This window comes from Panthera pardus, unplaced genomic scaffold, assembly GCF_024362965.1.
Source record: "Panthera pardus isolate Hobbes unplaced genomic scaffold, ASM2436296v1 HiC_scaffold_22, whole genome shotgun sequence".
NCBI lineage: Eukaryota > Metazoa > Chordata > Mammalia > Carnivora > Felidae > Panthera > Panthera pardus.
Genome location: NW_026526788.1, coordinates 28755585 through 28780163, shown reverse-complemented (window position 1 = coordinate 28780163; position 24579 = coordinate 28755585). Strand labels below are relative to the sequence as shown.

Below are 24579 nucleotides of genomic sequence, written 5' to 3'. Positions count from 1 at the left end.
ATGAGAGGAAGAATGTCTCAAAATAACTGATGATGTTCAAATGAAATTTTGTATGTATGTGAAAAATAGTTAATTTTATAATTTCTGTTTTACAGCAAGTGAAGTCTTCTGTTGGGGACAAAATAAATATGGCCAATTGGGTTTAGGCATTGACTGTAAAAAGCAAGCCTCACCACAGCTGATCAAGTCTTTGCTTGGAATCCCTTTCATGCAAGTGGCAGCAGGAGGAGCCCATAGTTTTGTACTCACCCTTTCTGGAGCTATTTTTGGATGGGGACGCAACAAATTTGGTCAACTAGGTCTTAATGATGAAAATGGTAGGTTTTCATTATTTATAGATAAATGTACTTAAAAAGAGATGATCTTTTGAGATGGATCAGTGATTCTTAATATCAGGAAGAAATGTACCCATATCTTTCCTGATACGGAGAAGGGGATAAAAGATTTATTTAAAAATTCCATTTGGTAATATTTTTTAAGGGATTGTGGGAAGGCCAGAAAATACCATCTTATTGCAAAATAAACTCTAGAAAGTGTATCTGGATAAAAATCTTTGTTTTTAGATGTTCATTAAAAGAAAGTTGTGAAAAACATTACTGCAAATTGGAAATCACATTACTGGCCATCATTGGTGGAAGGAAGTTGTAAAATTATTCTGGAAAGTAACATGGAGTGTTAATCTATTTGAGTTTTTCAAGGAAGTATTTAAATAATCTGAGTCATTAAATCTTTATCTTGGGCTTCACTTTTAACATGGATTCTGGAGTCTTGAAAATAAACAATTTGAATTTTAAAAAATTATAATTACTTGAAACAAGTTAGGATCTTGGAACTGATTTTTCATAACTGCATAAGTTCAATGCCAATATTTGAAATACAAAAACTAATTTCATCAAGCTCAACATAATTGTCATGATTTAAGTGGACAAAAGTGAGTCGTTGGTCTAGTAACTAGCAACTGGTAATGATAAGCAAATAACACTCAGAATTTTAAAATATTTTATTGTGCATAAGAAAAATATGTCAGATTAGGACATTTTTTTTTTCTGCTACAAAGTAGCAGGAAGTATAATTTTCATGCGTTTAAATAGAATCCTGTGAGCTTAATTATCATGAGGTAAATATAAGGAATGATGTGTGTGTATTGGAAACAGATAGTTTTGAAATTCCTTGATTTCTAGTTCTGTGTAGATTGGTGTTAGGGCACTTTAACACTTAAATTACTCTTTAAAACCCTCCTTTAAAAAGATCTGGGAACCCAGTTAATTTGGCTTGTACTACAAAATCATTGACTTACAGTTAAAAATTATTTGCCATTGTCTACTGAGCTTGGGAAGCTGTAAAGGAAACACATTTTAGAAGAGTTTTAATTTAAGAATACCATTAACATTTCTTGTTGGAATTTTCAGATAGGTATGTTCCTAATTTACTGAAGTCACTAAGAACTCAGAAAATAGTTTATATTTGTTGTGGAGAAGATCATACTGCTGCACTAACCAAGGTATTGTATTCCCATAAAACTTCTTTATTATTATTCATGGTAGTTATTTTATAATTAGTGAATGTTTTCATGATATTTACTTTAGAACTTGAGTATTAATTAACGTCTAAAAAATAATCTTGAAAAAAGCACTAAATTATTGTCAAAAACAATTTACCTTAATTTTCAACTTTGTTTCAGGTTATGTAATGTGAATTATGATCTGTTAAATGTAATAATACATTTTGTTGAATTTCTCAAGTTCATGTGTAATACTGCTTTAGGAATATTTTGAATGAAAAAGTTCCCTTTTAGTTTGTCATACTTGTCATGCTATGTGTATCAATCCCGCTTATATTGTGTAACTGTCTCATTTTAATTTAACTCTCATTGGGCTTATAAATTCCATATAACAAGTAATAGAGGAGAATGAATCTATTATCCATAGGCCAGGAATTATGCAGTTATAATGAGCTTTCATCACAGTCTCATTAATGGTTTTAACTCTTTCTTTTCTTGGGTATGTGCCATTACATTATCATTACTATGTAGTTCTCTAGTGATTGGAAGGAAAATGAAAATAAAAACCTTAGATTAACCTTTACCAGGAATATTATTGGCACATTTTTTATTGGCTGAATTAGATATGAATGTGTTTGCTTTATCTTCAATTTGCATAGTACATAAATTTGCAAGAAAAAGTTAACTTCTAATCAGACTTCTACACACACAAAATTCTACACACCCACATTGGGATTTTTTTTTTTTTTTTGATAAGAATTTTTCTTAGTTCTCAAGTATAGTATATTCAGTACTTTTAAAAATATGACTAATTATAAAAATTGATTTTTAAAATTTTTATATTACTGTACTTGCCTTTTAGTAAGGAAATTTTACTTATCTGCCAATCTTATTGTATTTTATTGATTTTTATCAAGTTACAGATGTAATCACTAAAGTCTTGTTAAATCATGTTGGCATGTTCTAAATTCTAGTTGTTCTCTTCTGTCATAGGTATTTAGAAGAAATAAGTCTATGTTTTTAGTTTTTTTTGTTTTTTTTAAATAAGTCTATGTTGAAATACTAGTGTAAAAAAATATCTTGTGTATTATTCCTTGGTGTTAACTTTGTGGTGGGAAGGCTCACAACGTTAATGTTTTATCAAATTCAGCCCTTCAAATAACCACTTATCTTATTTTCTTAGGATATGTAACTGTTTATAGCTATTGAGTTTTTTTTAAATCCCAGTCTTCTGTGTTCCTCTCAAGAGAGTAGCTGGTGATACTTGTTCACTGGAATTTTGGGAGAATATTATTTTTAACAAAATCAGATAGTTTTAAATATCCCAATAGGAAAATATTTTATTTCCCTTGATTTAAGTTAGAATATAGTTCCATATCCATATATCTTTTGTTTTTCTGGAAGAATTTCTTGCAAATAAATTAGGATTACTAATTTAGGACAAAGCAGTTTTCTTGTGCAAAACCTGTATTAGGAAAACAACATCAGGAAAAATTTAAACAGACTTTTAAAAACAGAATAAATAATGTAAAGAAAGGTATGTTAATGGGTATGAACACACTATCATAAAGATGTCAACTTTTTTTAGGTTAATTTACCAATTCGTTATGCAAATCAGGGGTGCCTGGGTGGTTCAGCTGGTTAAGCATCTGATTTTGGCTCAGGTCATGATCTCATAGTTCATGAGTTCCAGCCCCACATTGGGCTTTGCACTGACAGTGCAGAGCCTACTTGGGATTCTCTCCTTCTCTCCCCACCCCTCCCCCACCCGCACTTTCTCTCTCAAAATAAGCTCAAATCAATAAGCTTAAAAAACAAATTCATTATGCAAATCACATATACATACATCTTTTGACTTAGCAATCCTACTTTTAAGAATCTGTCCTAAAGATAGGAAATTATATATGCACAAGGTCATTAATTGTGGCTTTATTTTAATAGCAAAAGAATGAAAGAATGCAGATGTCTATCAGTAGCAGCCTAGTTGAATAAACTGTGGTAACCACACAAGACTTGTAAAACAGGTGTTTAACATTTAAACATGTAAACATGACTTGTAAAATAGAATAAGGAAGATCTCTGTATTATGCTGTGGAATATCTTCAGCATGTATTGTTAAGTAAAAAGAGGAAGGTACAGAATAATTGCCTTTTGTATAAGCAGGGATAAAAGATGAACATGTTATATGTTATTTATATTTTTAAAAATGTAATAGCTAGATCAAATGTACCTTGCCTTATCATTTTGACTTTACAACTTAGAAAACTGTTACATATAATTAAAAAGCAAACATGTTTTTAAGCAATTGCTAACAATTGAAAATAAAAAAAATAGTGGCACTACTACAAAAGGAGAATTCTTTTAAGTCCTTTTACAGTGCAGTGTTTTGTTGTATATCACTAGTGGGAAATAGCCTGAATATAAACCGAATTGCCACAAAAATTTTAAACTGCATTCTGTAGTCTTCCTGTTAGTAGTAAAATTGATAGTATTATTTTCAATATATTACATACAGGATAAGAAAAAGCAAATAAGTACTTTACTGTTACTGGAAACTATGGTTTTCAGCTTAAGACAAAAGAAACATAAAACAATAAGAATTAAATTAAAATCTCCTGATTTTTACTTTTATTTATTTTTAATAAGTTGTTTTTTTTTTTGTTTTTTTTTTTTTTACAGTTTATTTATTTTGAGAGAGAGAGAGCATGAGCTGGGGAGGGGCAAAGAGAGACAGAGAGCGAGAGAGAATCCCAAGCAGGCTCTTTAGGGTCAGTGCAGAGACTGATGTAGGGCTCAAACTCACAAAACCTTGAGATCATGACCTGAGCCAAAATCTAGAGTTGGATGCTTAACCAACTGAGCCACCCAGGCACCCATTGTGATCTTTACTTTTAATCAGAAGTGTTAGTAGGAAGTCTTACTCTTTTTCTTCTAAAAAAATTTTTTTTTCTTCCATGACCACTGAATGGTCCTAGAAGTAATTAGCCATGTACAATGTGGAAGCAGTGAGCATCACTTGATTTAGTAGACTCAATATGAAAAATAACCGGAGCTTCTTAGAGAAGAGTCTGATTTCATATCTGGGGCAAAACAGAACAAAACAAAAAAGTGTGAGAATAGCTTTGGGTATTATGTGTTACAAAAAAGGAGACTACTAAGGTCATGTCTGTGGGACAACATCAAGGAATTTTTCACAAAAAGAAGTAACAATGGCAGTACATGGAAATATACCAAATATGTAACAATTCATGACTTCATTATAATACTCTTCTTCAAATCAATATAAAGCAAACATCATTGTTTATCTTTGAAAGTTGCTAGGACAACTCATTTTTCTAAAAATTCATAAATAAGAAGGAAACATTTTTCTTGCTTCCTATTTGCAGATTGTATTTCAGAATAACTTAATAGTTGATGAATTAAGTTCTCTATAGAAGAATTCCAACTAATCTAAGAGAAATAATAAGATTAGAAAATTTCCATTTTATACTCCCTAATAATTAATTGAGACAAAGATCAAAACATTAAACTTAATGTGGATGGATTAGGCTGTGAAACTTGTTAACTTGCTTATTTTTAACATTATCAACCAGACATGTGCTTTGTCGTGATGAAATAAAATAATCAGGAAAATTTAAACATGGCATCAGTATCAGATAATAATTAAAATTGAAGAGGTCAATTCTTGAAGAGGATATAACAACTGTACCTATGTATGCACCCAATACAAAAGCACCTAAATAATATTATGCAAATATTAACAGAGCTAGAGGCAGAAATAAACAGTAGTAATAGTAGGGGACTCTAACACTCTACTTTCAACAATAGGTAGGTCATCCATACAGAAAATCAATAAGGAAATATTGGACTTGTATTACACTTATACCAAATGCACTAACATACAGAGCACCCCATCCAACAGCAGCAGAATACACATTCTTCTGAAGTGCACAATAGAATATTCCGCAGGAGAGATCGTATGTTAGATCACAAAACAAGTCTTAACAAATTTAAAAAGAATTGAAACGATATCGAGTATCTTTTTCAGCCACAATGGTATGAAATGGTATGAGTCAATAATGGGACGAGAGCTAGAACATTTGCAGGTATGTGGAAATTAGAAAGCACACTCCTGAACAGGTCGAAAAATAAATAAAAGGGAAGTAAAATATCTTGAGACAAGTGAAAATGGAAACAACATACCAAAACTTATGGGATGCAGCAAAAACAGCTCTGAGGGAGATAGATAAAAATAAGCTATGTCACCATAAATCCAGTAAAGTGTTTATAACATAAACAGCTACATTAAGAAAAAGATCTCAAAAAAGCAGCATTTATACTTCAAGGTACTGGTGGGGGTTGGGGGGAGAGCAGGGAAACCAAAGTTAGCAGAAGGAAGAAAATAACAGGTCAGAGCAGAAATAAAGACTAAAAAAACCAGTAAAGATAACCAAAACTAAGAACTCTTTTCCTGAAAAGTTAAAAAAATAATTGATAGATGTTTAGATAGATTAAACACTATCAGAAATGAAGAGACATTACAACCCATACTTCACAAATAAAAGGACTATAAGAAACTATGAACAATTATATGCCAACAAATTAGATAACATAAATGAAATGGATAAATTCCTGGAAACATTCAAACTACCAAGAGTGAATCATGAAGAAATAGAAAAATCTAAACAGACTTTTAACAGGTAAGGGGAGTGAATCATTAATCAGAAATCTCCCAACAAAGAAAAACCCAGGATTAGATGACTTCACTGGTGAATTTTACCATTTAGTAATTAATTACTGCCAGTCCATCTCAAACTCTTTGAAAAAATAGGAGACATTTTTAAATGCATTTTATGAGGCCACCATTATCTTAATACCAAAGCCACACAAAGACAACATAAGACAATAAAATTACAGGCTACTTATCCCTAACAGACACAGGTGTAAAACTCAACAAAATACGAGCAAACCAAATTTAACAGTACATGAAAATGATCATATACCATGATCAACTGGGATTTATCCCTGGGATGCAAAAATGTTTCAACATCTGCAAATCAGTCAAAGCCACATTAATAGAATGAAGATTAAAAGTCATATAAACATCCTGATGTAGGAAAATCATTTGGCAAAATTCAACATCTTTTCATGATAAAAATTCTCAGTATAGAAGGAATATACCTCAACATAATAAAGACCATAAATGACAAGCCCACAGCAAACATATTTAGTGGTGAAAAGGTGAAAGTTTTTCCTGTAAGATCAAGAATAAGATGGAAGATGCCTACCTTTGTCACTTCTACTCTAGTACTGAATCCTAGCCAGAGCAGTTTTAGTAAAGAAAGAAATGAGGTGTTCAAACTAGAGAGGAAAAAGTAAAATTGTCTCTGCACATGACATATATATAGAGAACCCTAAAGACTCTACCAAAAGTCTATTTGAAAAAAAAATTTTTTTTTTTAACGTTTATTTATTTTTGAGACAGAGAGAGACAGAGCATGAACGGGGGAGGGGCAGAGAGAGAGGGAGACACAGAATCAGAAGCAGGCTCCAGGCTCTGAGCCATCAGCCCAGAGCCCGATGTGGGGCTCGAACTCACGGACCGCGAGATTGTGACCCGGGCTGAAGTCGGACGCTTAACTGACTGAGCCACCCAGGCGCCCCCCAAAAGTCTATTTGAACTAATACATGAATTCAGTAACGTTGCAGGAAACAAAGTCAACATATAAAAATAATTGTATCTCTATACGCTAAGAACAAACTCTGAAAGAAAAATTAAGAAAGCATTCCCATGTACAATATCATTAAAAACAATAAAATACTTTGGAATATGGGGTCCCTGGGTGGCTAAGTCAGTTAAAGCATCCAACTTCAACTCAGGTCATGGTCTCACAGTTTGTGAGTTCAAGCCCTGTGCCGGGCTTTGTGCTGACAGCTCGGAACCTGGAACCTACTTTGGATTCTGTGTCTTCCTCTCCCTTTGCTCCTCTCCCACTTGTGCTCTGTCTCTCTGTCTCTCTCTCTCAAAAATAAACATTAAAAAAAAAGGGGGGGAGGAATAAATTTAACCAAAGAGTGAAAGACCTGTATACTGAAAACTATATATGACATGAGTGAAAGAATTGAAGACCTAAGATAAATAGATACCACATGTTCTTAGATTAGAAGAATTAATATTGTTAAAATGTCCAAACTACTGAAAGTGACCTACAGATTCAGAGTAACCCCTATCAAAAGTCCAATGGCATTTTTCATAGAAATAGAGCAGGCAATCTTGAAATTCATACGGGACCAAAAAAGACCAGGAATAGCCAAAGCAATCTGGAGAAAGAACAGCAAAGCTCGAGCATTGTGCTTCCTGATTTCAACTGTAGTGATCAAAACAGTATACAACTTTATAAAAACAGACACATAGACCAATCAAACAGATAGCCCAGAAATAAAACCACATATATATAGTTAACTAATCATTGACAAGGGACCAACAACACACAGTGGGACAGGTTGGCTTCTTCAGTAAATGGTGCTGGAAAATTATCCATATGTAAAAAAATGAAATTGGACGTCTGTTTTTACCACTCATAAAACAACTCAAAGTGGATTAAAGATCTAATAAGACCTGAAACTAAAACTTGTAAAAGAAAACATGGGATGAAAAACCCTTTGACATTGGTCAAAGCACAAGCAACAATAGCAAAAATAAATAGGTGGGACTACAAACTAAAAAAGTTTCGGCTCCACAGAGAACACCACTGAAGTGAAAAGGCAGTCTATGAAATGAGAGAAAATATTAGCAGACCATTTATCTGACAAGGGGGTAATATTCAAAATATAAAAGGAACTCCTATAACTCAATGGCTAAAAAACAAATAGTCTATTTTAAAAATGAACAAAGGAGCTGAATAGATACTTTTCCAAAAAATATATACAAAGGATATCTGGATGGTTCAGTAGGTTTACCTGCCAGCTCTTGATTTCGGCTCAGGTTAAAAATCTCACAGTTTGTGGGATTGGGTCCCTTGTCTGGCTCTGTGCTGACAGTGTGGAGCCTGCATGGGATTCTCTCTCTTTCCCTCTTTCTCTGCCCTTCCCCTGCTCGTGCACACGCTCTTTCCTTTGTCTCAAAATAAATAAACTTAAAAAAAAAATACACACACACACACAAATAGCCAAACAGGTACAAGAAAAGGTGCTTAATGTTAACATCACAATCATCAGAGAAATGCAAATCAAAACCACAATGAGATAACACCTCACACCTGTTAGGGTTACTCTTATCAAAAACCAAAGGACAAGTATTGGTGAGGATGTTAAGAAAGGGGAACCCTTGTTTCCACTGCTGGTGGGAATGTAAACTGGTGCAAATGGAAAACAGTATGGAGGTTCCTCAAAAAATTACAAATCGTGGGGCACCTGGGTGGCTCAGTCGGTTGGGTGTCTGACCCTTGATCTCCACTTGGGTGTTGATCTCAGGGTCATGAGTTCAACCTCCACATTGGACTCTGCTGGGCATGAAGCCTACTTTAAAAAAAGAAAAAAAAAAAAAAACAGGAAAGAAAAAAAAATTACAAATAGAACTATATGCCCCAGCAAATTCCACTTCTGGGTGCATATCTGAAGGAAATAAAAACGGGTTCTTGAAGAGATAACTGCACTCCCATGTTTATTGTAGCAGTTTTTCACAATAGCCAAGAAACAACCTAAGTGTCCATTACCAGGTAGATGGATAAAGAAGATTTATACATATATGTGTATATACACATACACACTGGAATAGTATTCAGCCACAAAAAAAGAGGGAAATCATTTCCAACAACATAGATGAATCTGGAGGGCATTATGCTAAGTGAAATAAGCCAAACAAAGATAAATATTATGTATCATTTATATGGAAAATCTTTAAAAAGAAAAAGTCAAATTTGTAGAAATGGAGAGTAGAATGTCTGCCAGGGGCTGGTGGGGTGTAAAGAAATGGGAAATTGGTCAAGGGTATAAACTTTCTGTTATAAGATGAGTAAGTTTTAAAGATCTGACGTATGGCGTTGTGACTGTAGTTAACAATACTGTATTCTGTACCTGAAATTTCCAGGAGAGTAGATCTGAAGCATTCTTACCAAAAAGAAAAAGTATGTGAGGTGTTGATGTGTTAATTAACTTCTTTGTGGTAGTCATTTCACAATGTATGTATATGTCAAATCCCATTGTACACTTTATATACAATTTTATTTGGCAATTCAGTTATACCTAAATAAAACTGGGGAAAATGATACCAGTTACAAAAAACCATAAGAAGTAAAAACACTTTTGCTGTTTCTATCAAGAAATTAATACTAATTTTGTAAATGCGATAATAGTATTACTGTATTGTATGTTTTTATATGTTAGAGGTTTGTGCCATTGAAGATACATACATATTTATAGGTGAGATGATTTGATGACCACAGTTTGCTTTAAAGTACTCCAGTACTTTTTAGGGTGCCTGAGTGGCTCAGTAGGTTATTTCAACAAATACTTTGGAAAAGTTTTTGGAGATTTGTGACAATTTGAAAAAACTCACAGGTAAACTGTGTAGCCTTTCTTTTATGCCAAAAAAAAAAAAAAAAAGGTGGTTATTGTTTATGTTATCAGTAAGGCTTTCAGTCAGAAATAGGCTATTTTTAGGTAATCAAAAGTTGTATGTGGATTTTTGACTGCAGAAGGTGTTGACATCCCTAACCCCTGCACTGTTTAGGGGTCAACTGTATATTGTAGCAACTATGTGTTAAAAATAGGTATAATTGTGCATTCTGGTTTACTTATACTCTTTCAGCTTTTATGTTAAAAGCATAACCAGTTTGAAAACTGAAGATGATACCATTTTTTGGTTTTGTGATATTTTATAGTTATGTACTTGGGATTCAGTAAATATAATGATAGTGAAAGGCAATGCAAAAAATGATTAGTATCTCTTTAATAGTGGCTCCAACTAAATATAATGAGAACACAATTAAGTACTTCTAAAATATGTGAAAATAACCTCAACCTGGAACTTAGTTTTAAAACATTTTACCTTGAAAGGTCAGCTGTCATCTGTTAAATTGTGGAGACAATAGAAGAGAAAAATTGACCCCATGTATTAAAGATTAACTTATTTTCTTAAATTATTTTCTTTCATCAGGCTTTCTAATGATAAAGAGTTTTGTCTTTTTTTTTTTTTTTTTTTCTTTTTTTCTTTTTAAGGAAGGTGGAGTGTTTACTTTTGGAGCTGGAGGGTATGGTCAGTTGGGTCATAACTCTACCAGTCATGAAATAAATCCAAGGAAAGTTTTTGAACTTATGGGAAGCATTGTCACTCAGATTGCTTGTGGAAGGTAAGTTATCGTATACGAGTATTTTAGTCTCTATAATTCAGTTACTTAAAATTTTTTTTAACAGTCCAGAGGTCTTTTATTTATTTATTTTTTTAATGTTTATTTATTTATTTTGGGGGAGAAAGGGGAGAGGGAAGGGGAACGTGTGTGGGGGATGGGCAGAGAGAGGGAGAGAGAATCCCAAACAGGATCTGTGCTGTCAATGCATGATCTCCTGACCTGGGACAAGTCAAGAGTGACACTTAACCAATTGAGCCACCCAGGCACCCCTAGAGGTCTTTTGTTTTTTTACACCTTCTTGGCCATGAATTTATAGGGAGTGAGTTCTAGCAGCTGAAGCTTCTTTCCATTGGTTCTCACAAACTGTATTTCTGTGGTTGGAGCATGCTGGCACTTCAGTTGAACTCAAGTACTTTTTTCTTTGGCTTCCTTTTTTAATGATCATTTCCCTTCACATGTTTGAGGAAGCTCTATCTTGGCTGTTAGAGTACTTAATGTTTTCAGTACGCACAATAATTTTCTAGGCAAGAAGAATCTTGTCTTTGTTTATTTACAACAATGCCACCAGCATGCTGGGTATCATCATAGACTTCCAGTTTTGCCTTGGTAACATTTGTCCGGCATTCCTTTTTGAATAGTGCCCATCCCCTCTATGTCTATGGTATAACCTTTCTTGTGGATTTGCGTGTGTGTGGTCAAAGTACCAATTCCATGTTTGCTAAAAGGCCTAGAGAACATATAGGGGTGTCTCTCCTTTTTCCCTTTGTGTTGGTCATTTTGCAAATTACTAGAAGGTGGCAGTTCCTAGCTGAAAGTAGGTATTTTTTTTTTAATGAGTTGTTTAGCATTCTAGGAATCTAAGATAAAAACATTCTTCCTTAAATGCCTGATTTGCTGGTGAGGAGTAATAGTAACAGGAGAAACATCATTTATACTTATTATTTTACTTTTCTCTATTCAAAAAGATTTATCTGGGGCAAGATGTTAATATATATGTGACATTGTATTTATTGTATGTAGCATCACACTTGAGGGTGAAGTATAGGTCATCTTTTTTTTCTTTTTCTTTTCCACCTTTTTAAATTTAAACAGTGAGGAAATTGAGCAGTTAATTAACACCTGAGAGTAGTTATTGCTGAAAGTTGAATTGGAATACTGATTTCCTGATTCCCAATTCTTGGGAGTAAGTACAAGAGTCACAGCTTTGAAATTGAGCTTCACTTTTGGTGGATTAAATTAGGTAGACTCCCAAAAAGCAAAATATACTTTGTTTGACTAACTCAGCTTGATTTTTGCCTCATAGTATATATCCATATAAAATATAGTTCAGTCTTGCCAGCTGTTAACTTCAAATACATGAAATCACACTGTAGGTAGTCTTTGGTAGCTTAGCTTGATTTTTGCCTCATAGTATATATCCATATAAAATATAGTTCAGTCTTGCCAACTGTTAACTTCAAATACATGAAATCACACTGTAGGTAGTCTTTGGTAGCTTTTTTTTTTTTTTTTTTAACAGGCATTTATTTGTGTGCTTCCAGTTTTTGGCAATTACAAATAATGTTGCTTTGAACATTTGTTATATGATATACATAAACCTTTATATTTCTAAGTATATACCTAAAATGGGATTGCTGGGTCATAGAAGATATTTAACTTGAATTTTGCAGGTTAATGTCACCCTGTTTACCAGAATTTACATTCCACATTTATGTGTCCTTGTCCCCATTTGGCATTGTCAGACTTTGAAATTTTTGCTAATCTGTTGGATATATAGTGTTACTTAATCATGATTTTAGGGGTGCCTGGGTGGCATAGTCAGTTAAGCATCTGACTCGATTTCGGCTCAGGTCATGATCTCATGGTTCATGGGTACGCATTGGGCTGTGCGCAGACAGAGTAGAGTCAGCTTGAGATTCTCTTTCTCTCTTGGCCCCTGCTCGCATGCTTTCTCTCTCTCTCACAAAATAAATAAATAAACCTTTTAAAACATCATGACTTTAATTTGCATTTCCATGATTTGATATGGATTGGATTGAATCTGTAGATCACTTTGGGAAGTATTGATATTTTAACATTAAGTTTTCCAATCCATGAACATGAAATGTCTTTCCATTTATGTCTTTAATTTCTTTCAGTAAGTTTTGTAGTTTTCATCCTATATCTTTTATCTTTTTGTTCAATTTCTAAATATCTTATTCTTTTTGATACTATTGTAAATGGCATTGTTTTTTAAATTTCTTTTTCGATTGTTCATTATTAATGTATAGAAATACAATTGATTTTTGCATTTTGGTTTTGTATCCTGCTGTTTTGGTGATTTTTGTTTCTTTTTTTTTGTTTTGTTTTTTAGTTCTGATAGATTTTTGGTGGAATCTCTAAGGTTTTCAACATATAAGATCATATCATTTGTACACAGAGATAATTTTACTACTTTCTCAATTTAGGTGCCTTTTATTTCTTTTTCTTGCTAAAACTTCCAGTACTTTGTTGAATAGTATTCAAAGTAGACATCCTTGCCTTGTTCCTGATCTTAGAGGAAACTTTCAGTCTGTCACCATTGAGTACGATGTTTATTGTGGGTTTTTCATAGATGGCTTTTATTATGTTGAAGTAATGTTCTTCTATTCTTAGTTTTTGAGTATTTCAAAAAAGGGTGTTGAATTTTGATTTTTTTTCTGTATCAGTTGAAATGATAATAATGGGTTTTTTTCTTCATTGCCTTAATATTATAAATTACTTTGATCAGTTTGCATATGTTGAACCATCCCTGCATTCCAGGAATGAATCCCATGTGCCTTTGCTGTACAGTTTTTTAATATACTACTGGATTCTGTTTGCTAATATTGTATTGAGAATTTTTGCATCACTGTCCATAAGGGATAATGGTCTGTAGTTTTCTTGTAGAGTCCTTGTCTGACTTTGATATCAGGACAATGTTGGCCTCGTGGAATGAGTTAGAAAGTTACACCCCTTCAAGTTTTTTGGAAAACTCTGAATAGGATTGGATTTAGTTCTTTTAATGTTTGGTAGAAGTCACCAATGAAACTATTTAATGTAGGGCTTTTCTTTGCTGGGAGATTTTTTTTTTATCAATTTAGTCGTTTTACTGTTTATAGATCTTTTCTGTTTTCCTATTTTTCATGATGTAGTACTAGTAAATTTTGTATTTCTAGGATTTTGTGTATGTTATCTAAATCATCTAATTTTTGGCAAATAATTGCTTATATACTCTTCTTATGATCCTTTTTATTTTGGCAGCATTAATAGTAGGGCCCCTACTTTTACTTCTGATTTTAGTAATTTATTTTCTTTTTTCTTAGTCAAGTTAAACTTCTGTCAGTTTTGTTGATCTTTGTAAAACCAGCTTTTAGTTCCACTGACTTTTGCTATTTTTGTATTCTCTATTTCATTTATCTCAGCTCTAATTTTTCTTCTGCTAGCTTTGTGTTTAGAGTTGTAAAGTTGGGTTGTTCACATAAGATCTTTCTTGTTTTTGAATGTAAATTTCCCCCTTATCACTACTTTCCCTTCATTTCTTGTTTTGATATATTGTGTTTTCATTTTCATTTATCTCTTACGTCTTTCTGATTTGTCTGTGATTTCTTTGATTCATAGGTCATTTAAAAGTGTGTTGTTGAATTTCCACAAATTTGTGAATTTTGTAATTTCCTAATGTTACTGATTTCTAATGTTATCCCATTGTGTTCAGAGAAGATACTTTATATGGTGTCTTTTAAAATCTATTGAGACTTACTTTCTGGCCTACCATATGGTCTAATGTGGATAGTGTCCATGTCATTTGAGAAGAATGTGTATATTATTGTTGTTGAATAGTGTGCCCTATTAGATCTAGTTGACTTACTGTGTTGTTCAAATTCTCTTTTTCTTTACTTCTGTGTGGTTATTCTGTTTTTGAGAGTAAGGTTATTAAAGTCTCTAACCATTATTGCAGAATAATTTCTCCCTTCAGTTCTTTCAGTTTTTGTTTTATATATTTTGATGGTCTTTTATTAGATGTGTAAATGATTTTAATTGTTACTTTTGCTGTATTGAACCTTTTGTTGAAATATAATGTCCTTTGTCTCTTGTAACCCTTTTTGATTTAAAGTCTGTTTTGTCTGCTAATTGTATGGCCATTTTGCTCTCTTTTGGTTATTGGCATGGAATATCTTTTTTCATCTTTTCACTTTTTGGTCTTTTTTTTTTTTTTTTTTTTTTAATACCATTCTGCCAGTCTCTGTGTTTTGAGTGCACAACTTAACCCATTTACATTTAAAGGTAATTATGAGATGTAGGGACTTCTGTCATTTTGTTATTTTCTTTCTGTATGTCTTATACTTTTTTGTTCTTCATTTCCTGGATTTACTGTCTCTTTTGTTGTTGTTGTTGTTTTAGTGAAATGTTTTAATTCTCTTCTCATGTCCTTTTCTGTATATTCTATAGCTACTTTCTTTGTGGTTACCATGGTGATTACATTTAAGATCCTGGAGTTATAACACTAATTCACATTGATACTGGGTTAACTTCAACAACATACAAAAACTCTGTTCCTGTATGGCTCTACTGCCACCCCCTTTCAGTTATTGATTTCACAACATAACTTATTTATACTGTGTGTCACAGTCATACCATCTGTGAATCAGTTTAGCTTTATTTCTTCATTTCTAATACTTATGCTTAACATATCTCTTGTCCTAGTGTCCTGTCTGGGACACCAGGTTGATGTTCACTAGAAGTGCTAAAGATCAAGGCATGTTGTCCTATGTTCTGTCTGTGAGCAAACCTTCAATATTTCACAATTAAGTATCATGTTTGCCATAAGTTTACTGTAGATAACCTATATCACATTAAGGAATTTTTCTTTTTTTGTAGTGTAGAAGGATTATTTATTTATTTTTAATGAGTGGCTGTTAAGTATTTGATGTTGGTCTTTCTGGATCTATTGAAATGATTTATGATTTTTCTCCTTTAATCTGTTAATTTGGTGAACTATATGAATGGATTTTAGTAAATAAAAACAGCTTTACTTTTCTGTAGTAGCTCCAGTTTAATCATCTATGTTACCATTTTGTATAGTGCTGCATTTGGTTTACTAATATTTTAAAAATATTACTTGTATTTATGTTTATCCCTGAGCTTGGTTTGTAATTTTCTGTTATTTTTTGTTTTGTGGGTTTGTTTTTTTTTTTTTAATTTAGTTAACATAGGGTGCAGTATTGGTTTCAGGAGTAGAATTCAGTGATTCATCACTTAGATACAATACCCAGTGCTCATCACAAGTGCCCTCCTTAATACCCGTCACCCATCTAGCCCATCTCTCACCCACTTCCCTCTATCAACCCTCAATTTGTTCTCTATTGTTAAGAGTCTCTTGTGGTTTATTTCCCTCTCTCCTTTTCCCTCCCCCTTTTCATATGTTTATCTGTTTCTTAAATGCCACATATGAATGAAATTATATGGTATTTGTCTTTCTCTGACTTATTTTGCTTGGCATAATACATTCTAGCTCCATTGATGTCATTGCAAATGGCAAGATTTCATTCTTTTTGATGGCTGAGTAATATTCCATTGTGTATATATACAACTTTTTTATCCTCTCATCAGTTGATGGACATTTGGGCTCTCTCCACAGTTTGGCTATTGTTGATAATGCTGCTGTAAATATCAGGGTGTATGTATCCCTTTGAATTTGTGTTTTTGTACCTCGGGGTAAATACTGAATAGTGTAATTGCTAGATCTTAGGGTAGTTCTATTTTCAGTGTTTTGAGGAACCTCCATACTGTTCTCCAGAGTGGCTGCACCAGTTCTCATTCCCACCAACAGTGCAAAAGGAACGTTTCTCTTTTCTCTGCATCCTCGCCAACACCTGTTGTTTCTCGTGTTGTTAATTTTAGCCATTCTGACAGGTGCAATGTGGTATCTCATTGTGGTTTTACTTTGTTATTTTCCTGATGATGAATGGTGTTGAGCATCTTTTCATGTGTGTTAGTCAACTGGATGTCTTCTTTGGAAAAGTATCTATTCATGTCTTCTGCCCATTTCTTAACTGGGCTATTTGGTTTTTGGCTGTTTAGTTTGATAAGTTCTTTATAGATTTTGAATACTAACCCTTTATCCAATATGTCATTTGTAAATATCTTCCCCCATTCCATAGGCTGCCTTTTAGTTTTGTTGATTGTTTGCTGTGCAGAAGCTTTTTATCTTGATGAAGTCCCAGTAGTTCACGTTTGTTGTTATTTTTGCCAGGTTTTATTATTAAGGTTATGCTAGTCTAATAATATATATTGGGGATTATACCCTTGTTTTCTCTTTATTTGAAAGAGAACCACTTTAGAAGTTAGTAGACCTTGTCATTTAAAGCCATCTGGGCTTGGTATTTTCTTTTCTGGAATTTTAAAAACATTCTTCAGTTTCTTTATAAGGTAGCTTTAAAATTTTTTCTTGTCCATTATTTGTAATTTAGATTTTTCTATGAATTTTTCCATTTTTGTTTAAATTGTAAACATGTGAATGTAAAATTTCAGTATCTATATTAGCCTATTGCTATACAAACAACATGCCAGTGACCTATAAAAATAAATGTTTATTTCTTACTCTTTGGATCATCTGAGATGGTTCTTTCTCAGGCTATGGGTCACCTGGAGTGGCTCTTATTTTTGCTGCAAGTTGGGACAGCTGTTTCAAGATGTATGACCATTAGGGAGACTTCGCTCAGTCTGCAGCTGAGCAGGGATGGCTTTGTTACGGGTCTCATTTCAGGCCAGAGAACAGTGGCTACCTCTGGGTATTTTATTTTTTTTGGGAGTAGCACCTGTACGTGTACTTCTCAAGCTTCTGCTTCAGAAATCCTGTTGACCAAAAACAAATTACATGACCAAGAGTAAGGTTAAGATAGGGGGAATGCATGGTGCTTATCTACCATCAGGTTGTAACAAGACTGTGCATGTTTAATACTACAGGATAGTAAAGAGGTGGAATTATATTTTCAGTAGACTACAGTATTATCTTAAAAAAATTTTTTTATGTTTGTATGATCTATAGTGATCTCTTGTTTTTTTCCTGTTTTGATGTTGGTAAATTTTCCTTTCTTTCCTGATCTTTTTTTTTAAACCTCCATTTCTAGAGGTTTATCAATTTATTAATCTTTTCACAGAACCCACTTTTTTTCTTTACGATCCATATTTTGTGTATATTTTTCATTTCATACATTTCAGTCTTTAGTTCATTCAGTGGTGAGATGCAGTGTTCTGTATATGCCCATTATATAGTTTTTATTTTTAGTTTTTTAAATGTTTATTTTTGAGAGAGAGTGAGCGAGCAGGGGAGGGGCAGAAAGAGAGGGAGAGAGAGAGAATCCCAAGTGGGCTCTGCTCTGTCAGTACAGAGCCTGACGCTGGGCTTGAACTCATGAACTGAGAGATCATGACCTGAGCTGAAATCAAGAGTCAGATGCTTAACCGACTGAGCCACTCAGGTGCCTCAATTATGTAAAGTTTTTCTAACAATGTTCAGATCTTCTGTGTGGCATTTTTGTTTGTTGGCTTGTTTTGCTTGACCATTTTTTAATTAGTCACTGAAGAAGAAATATTACAGTGTTCTATACTGTTTGACTGTTTTTAATTTTTTCTTGTCAGTTTGACAGTTTTTGCTTTTGAGTCCATCTTAAGTGCATAAAATTCCAATTTTATCTCTTCTTGGTGAATTGAAATTTTTATCATTGTGATTGTGACCTCTAGACCACTTTTTAATGATACTTTTTAAAATTTATTTTGAGAGAGAGTGCACATAGATAGAAGTTGGGGAGGGGCAGTTCGAGAAGGAGAGAGAATCCAAAGTAAGCTCTATGCTTAGCTCTGAGCCCATCGTGGGGCCTGATCATGACTTGAGCAGATATCAAGAGTAGGTTGCTTAACAGACTGAGCCACCCAGGCACCCCTGGGTCTCTTTTTATCTGATGTTAATAGGGCTACTCCTACTTATATATTTTTTCCTATATTGTATGTTATATTCATTCTTTACATATTTTTCATTTATACATAATCTTTTACCTTGTCTTTCTGCGGGTTTTGGATGACTATCATGTAAACAGCATTAAGTTAGATCTTTAAAAATTTAGTATGGTAGTTTTGCCATTTGCGACAACATGAATGGATCTAGAGGGTATAATGCTAAGTAAAATAAGTCAGAGAAAAACAAATATTATATGATTGCACTCATATGTTAAGAAACAAAAGGGGTGCCTGGGTGGCTCAGTTGGTTAAGTGTCCCAACTCCTGATTTTGGCTCAGGTCATGATCTCACTGTTCATGGGATTGAGGCCTGCATTGGGCTCTGTGCTGACGGCACAGAGCCTGCCTGGGATTTTCTCATTCAGTATAACACTGAATGTTAATTATATTCAAATTAAATAAAAGAATCCACTCTGGCAATCTTTGTCTTTAAATTGACCATTTTGTCAGTTTTGTAATTACGAATACATTTGTATTTAATCCTGCCATAATATTTTATGTTGTCTTTGTCATCTATTGTATAATGTGTTGTATTGTATTTATTTTTGTTTTGTTTTATTATTAGAGCAAATGCTCATGATTAGGGGAGAGGGGCAGAGGGAGAGAGAGAGAGAGAATCCTAAACAGGCTTCACACTCCATGTGGAGCTCAGTGCTGGACTCAATCCCACCACCCTGGGATCATAACCTTAGCTGAAATCAGGAGTTGGACACTCAACCAATTGAGCCACTCATGTGCCCTACTATCTATCTTTAAATATTTTATTTTTTTCTTCTCTAATTTTCTTTTCTTTGGATTGATTAATAGATAACTTTTTCTTTTTCTGGCATTATGAGGACCTCTCGTTTACCTTTCCCAAGTTTTCATTCTCTATATTTTAAACTTCACAAAAACATTGTTTCATATAGTCAGTGTACATTTAGAAATGCCTATATATTTACTACCTTTTTTTTCTGCTCTTCATATTTTCCAATTCCTTTGGTCTGAACATCCTCTGGAATTTTCTTTGAATAGATCTGCACACTCTTTTATCTATCTAAAAATGTTTTATTTCACTTTAATTCTTTTTATTTTTTTATTTTTAATGTTTGTTTATTTTTGAGAGAGAGAGAGAGAGAGACAGAGTGTGAGTGGGAGAGGGGCAGAGAGAGAGGGAGACACAGAATCTGAAGCAGGCTCCAGTCTCCAAGCTGTTAGCACAGAGCCCAATGCAGGGCTTGAACTCACAAACTGTGAGATCATGACCGGAGCCGAAGTCAGACACTCAACCGACTGAGCCACCCAGGCCTCCCATATTTCACTTTAATTCTTTAATGATGTTGGCTATGATGGAATTCTAGCTTGGTAATTACTTTCAGTGCTTTGAAGATAACATTCTATTGTCTTTTGGCTTTGCTTATTGAGAAGCCAGCTATTAGTATGTTGCTCCTTTGAAGGTATTATGTTTCTTTTTTTTTTTTAATTTTAAATGTTTATTTATTTTTGAGAGATGGAGAGACAGCATGAGTAGGGGAGGGGCAGAGAAAGAGGAAGACACAGAATCCAAAGCAGGCTCCAGTCTCTGAGCTGTCAGCACAGAGCCCAATGCGGGGCTCGAACTCATGAACTGTGAGATCATGACCTGAGCCAAAGTCGGACGCTTAACCAACTGAGCCGCCCAGGAGCCCCTGTTGTGTTTCTTTTTAAATCTTTTTCCAGTTTTGCTTTCATTTTTCAGGGTCTGATTTCCTCATTTTCCTATGGGGCTTCTTGAGTCTGGAATTATACCTTTGATCAATTATGGGGGATTCAAAGCTATTATCTGTTTAGACATAGCTTCTCCTTTCTTCATGGAACTCTGATTGGATGTATATTGAATCTTCATACTCTGCCTTGTAGCTTCATTCTTTATTTTCCACATTTTTGACCCTCTTTGCTGCTTTCCTGATTGTTTTTATTATTTATATTTCAGCCCATTATTCTTATGCTGTATCTATTTTTCATTAAATCTGTCGTTCAAGATCTTGATTTCAGTTATTTTGGATTTTTTAGTTCTAGTAGTTCTTACAGGTTCTTTTTAAAATCTGAATTTTTTTTTCTTTAGTGTTTCCAGTTGTCCGTTTTCAAGTTTGGCTTTTATTTCTTGGACACTAAAAAATTATTAAACATGGTTGTTCTAGATTCTTGTGTTTGATAATTCCAACGTCTGAAATCTTTGGGATCTATTTCTGTTTCTTTTTTCTGTTAAATTTTGTTCATGGTGCCCTGTTTCTTTGTATGCCCAGTTTTGTGTGCTTGGTTATGTATTTGAAAAATTATGGGAATGATTTGATAAAGCCTTCCTTTCCTTTTCCAATGTGTGAATTAGACTTTTTCATAAAAAGTAAATCAAAACTCAACATATATATGAGCCAGGAGTGCTTATTATCAAACCTTATTTGTACTGCTGAAGTTACACATGAATATATGTTGCCTGAAGTTTAGAGAGTTCATCTATTCTTGTTTATCTTCATGCATAATCCATTAAAAGACTATAAAACAATATTTTAAAATAATGTTATCTAATTTTGTAATTGTTAACAGGTAAGATTATTTGAATAGTTACTTTTAGTTTTGTGAACTTAGTTCTTTCTAGAAATTTAATGTGTTTATTGTGTTGGGGAAGAATTTTCAGTTATATATTGATTGAGAAAGACTTACCTATGTGGGGAATGTAGGTAGGCATATGGTATCCTGACCAGTTTGACTTCCAGGTAGTTGGTACAATAAGATGTATTAATTTCCTTATCGAATAATTGTCAAAAGCCTCCTGAAGGAAGCAGATGAGAAACATAAGAAACGTGAATCCATCAAGGAGATGATCCAAAAACAAAAGGTTCAAATTCCAGTGGTATAATATTATATTGTTTTTGAGCTATTATATCAAATCTAGAATTTAGGATTTTTATGTTTATTTAGTAAATCTCAATTCTGACTTCATGCTGTTATCTTTTGGAGAGTTTTTAGAAATGTATATTGTTGGGGCACCTGGATGGCTCAGTTGGGTAAGCATCTGACTTCAGCTCAGGTTACTATCTCATGGTTCTTGAGTTCAAGCCCCACTTCTCTCTCTCTCTCCTAACCACCCCCCTCTCCGCCCCTCATGGGATATTTTCTTTCTCTCTCTCTCTCTCTCTCTCTCTCTCTCTCTGCCCCTTGCTCACTTGTCCCCCCCCCCCCCCGAAAGAAATGTATATTGTTGCCTAGCGTAATCCCTAGGTGATTCCATTATGCAGCTAGGTTTAAGAACCACTACTTTAGTAGACCATTTTGAGGAGGACTTTAATGAACCAGGATTGCAGTAATTTTTAAGCTGTATGTTCTTTTGAGATGTCACAGTCCTAAAAGAGGCAGACTGGGCAATGTGAAACCCTTTGACCGGAGCAGTTAATCTATTTTATATGCTAGGATTCCATTTAACATTTCATTTGTTAAAAGAGTATCCTTGATTAAAAAATTTTGATTGCCCTTGCCTCAAAGGTAAAATGGTTGTTAGATTCTAGTTAGTTTTTCAGTAATATGATAGACTAGATAACTTGAAAGCCCTTTCGAATCAAAAAACCTTTTAAATAACATAGATTAGTTTGCCAGGAACTAAAGGGAATGCCACAGGGCAAAAACAAATCTAGAAACCATAGCTGTTTGTTTGAACTGACTTTGGAGGTGCCCTGAAAGAATTTGCAAATGTAGGTAATATATTAATTAGCTTATATTGCTAAAAAAAAAAAAAAAAACACCCCAAAACTCAGTGGCTTAAAACAGTTTTTTATTTTGCTAATAGTTCTTTGGTTCAGTAATTTGAGTTAGGCTCAGCTGGCCAGTTCTCATCTTAGCTGGACTCAGTTCATCAGCTGGTTATCTGGCTAGGGTTTGGGTAGTTGGCATGGCCTTAGCTGGGACAGCTTGTTTCTGCCCCAGGTTGTATGTGATTCTTCAAACACTTATTTTGGGTTAGTCTCCTGATAGTAGAACAGGGTTCCTAAAGAGAGAGGGAGAAAGAATTCAAAGCCACTTGTAAGGCATAATAACAGATTTAAGACATGGAGAAATAGATTCCCCATCTTGGTGGGAATAGCCACAGAAGTCATATTATAAGCATAATGGGTATAGGGAGAGGAATACTTTCGGCTTTTTTGATAAACAGTATACCATAGAGGGCAAAGGAGTTTGGGACAGGAGATGAGGCCTAAGAGCTGATAGAAGCATTAGTGAGGCCTTAGTGAGGCCTGAGAAACCATGTCCTCCCAATAAAACCACATCATGGAAAGAATTCACAATGAAATATTCCCTTGCTCATAAGGAGACTTTTCTGTCCTTGGTCTCATTTCTGATTTGAATCTCCTCTGAGAATTTGTTATCACAGGGTTACCATAAGGTGGGTTTGGGGCTTGTCAAAGTAGTCCTGGGTTGGTGTGTAGGTATTAAGTTTCACAATGTATAACAGTTTTTAAGTGAAATAAGAGGCTGGCAGATTTGGGAGGGGGAAGGAACTTCAGAAATGAGATAAGACGTAGTCATTGAAACTTAAAATTCAGTGAGTAATTAAAACAGCAGGTTGGACACACTGCTAAAGAGAAAAGTAGAGATTTGAAAAACAGATCCAGAGAAATTACTCACAAGGGGCATGGATATAAAAGAGAGATTAAGAGACTGGTAGGATATATTGGGAAGGTGCAACATTTATGTAACACTATCAAGGAGAAAATAATTGAATAAATGTGAGACAAACAATATTTATAGAAAAGATACTTAAGAATTTGCCAGAAATGATGGAAGCCATAAAACAAGTTGAGGAACACAAGGCCTGAGTTGGATTATCCTCTTTAACCCATTCCTTAATACACAGTGGTGAAACATCAGGTTCACTGAGTAGTGGGTTTTCTTCAGCATCAGATCTTCAGTTTCCAAGGTTTGCTTCCCCTCTGCCACTTCCAAAGGAGTCTGGGTGCATATGTATGTAAGGTCACTTTCTTTAGAAGAGAAAGGAAGCTTTGTTTTATTATTTTATTACACAGACACACACACAGACACACACACACCAATCAGAAGATTGGTAGTGGATTACTTGCCTGTTTCTTATTGTAAAATTTTTGATTGGTGCCCTGGTAGTGGACCCTCATAGAAAAGCTTCAGGCTAGAATGTTACAGGGAAGGGAAGGGGAGAACTTAACTTGGACATCCTAGTTAGATGCTACCTCTTGTGCTGAATCATCTTTTATAAGGGATTCTAGTATAGATCTGGGCCTTTTTAAATTTGGACATTTGTGGAAATTTTCTGGGTCATGTTAATGCAGCCTTCATGTGTGGCACAGAATTCATTGAATATACAGTAAGACTTTTAATATTATGTACAGATAATTTAAGAAGTATAATAGTTTTGTTAATGTATTTTTAAAAAGAAAAATCATCAGTTAATATTTGTTAAGCTTTTCTAAATGTAAATTGTTTGGAAGGTAACATTAAGTCTGAGATTTTCTATCATTTTACTCTAGGCAGCACACTTCTGCTTTTGTTCCTTCATCAGGACGAATCTATTCTTTTGGACTTGGTGGTAACGGGCAGCTAGGAACTGGTTCAACAAGCAACAGGAAGAGTCCTTTCACTGTGAAAGGAAATTGGTTCCCTTATAATGGGCAGTGTCCACCAGATATTGGTAAGTTCTGTTATTTTAAAGCTTTGCTATACACATTAAAGTTA

The 24579-nt window shown here is 34.0% G+C and overlaps 1 protein-coding gene across 8 annotated transcripts in view; it reads left to right on the top strand.

Moving 5' to 3' along the window:
* Positions 1-24579, top strand: part of HERC4 (HECT and RLD domain containing E3 ubiquitin protein ligase 4) — a 136150-nt gene that overhangs the window by 37936 nt on the left and 73635 nt on the right. For all 8 annotated transcript variants that reach the window (XM_019444323.2, XM_019444322.2, XM_019444321.2 and 5 more), the window contains 4 exons: positions 96-317; positions 1410-1501; positions 10721-10851; positions 24375-24535. In XM_019444323.2, coding sequence (XP_019299868.1) covers positions 96-317; positions 1410-1501; positions 10721-10851; positions 24375-24535 — 606 coding nt within the window. The remainder of the gene's footprint in view (positions 1-95; positions 318-1409; positions 1502-10720; positions 10852-24374; positions 24536-24579) is intronic.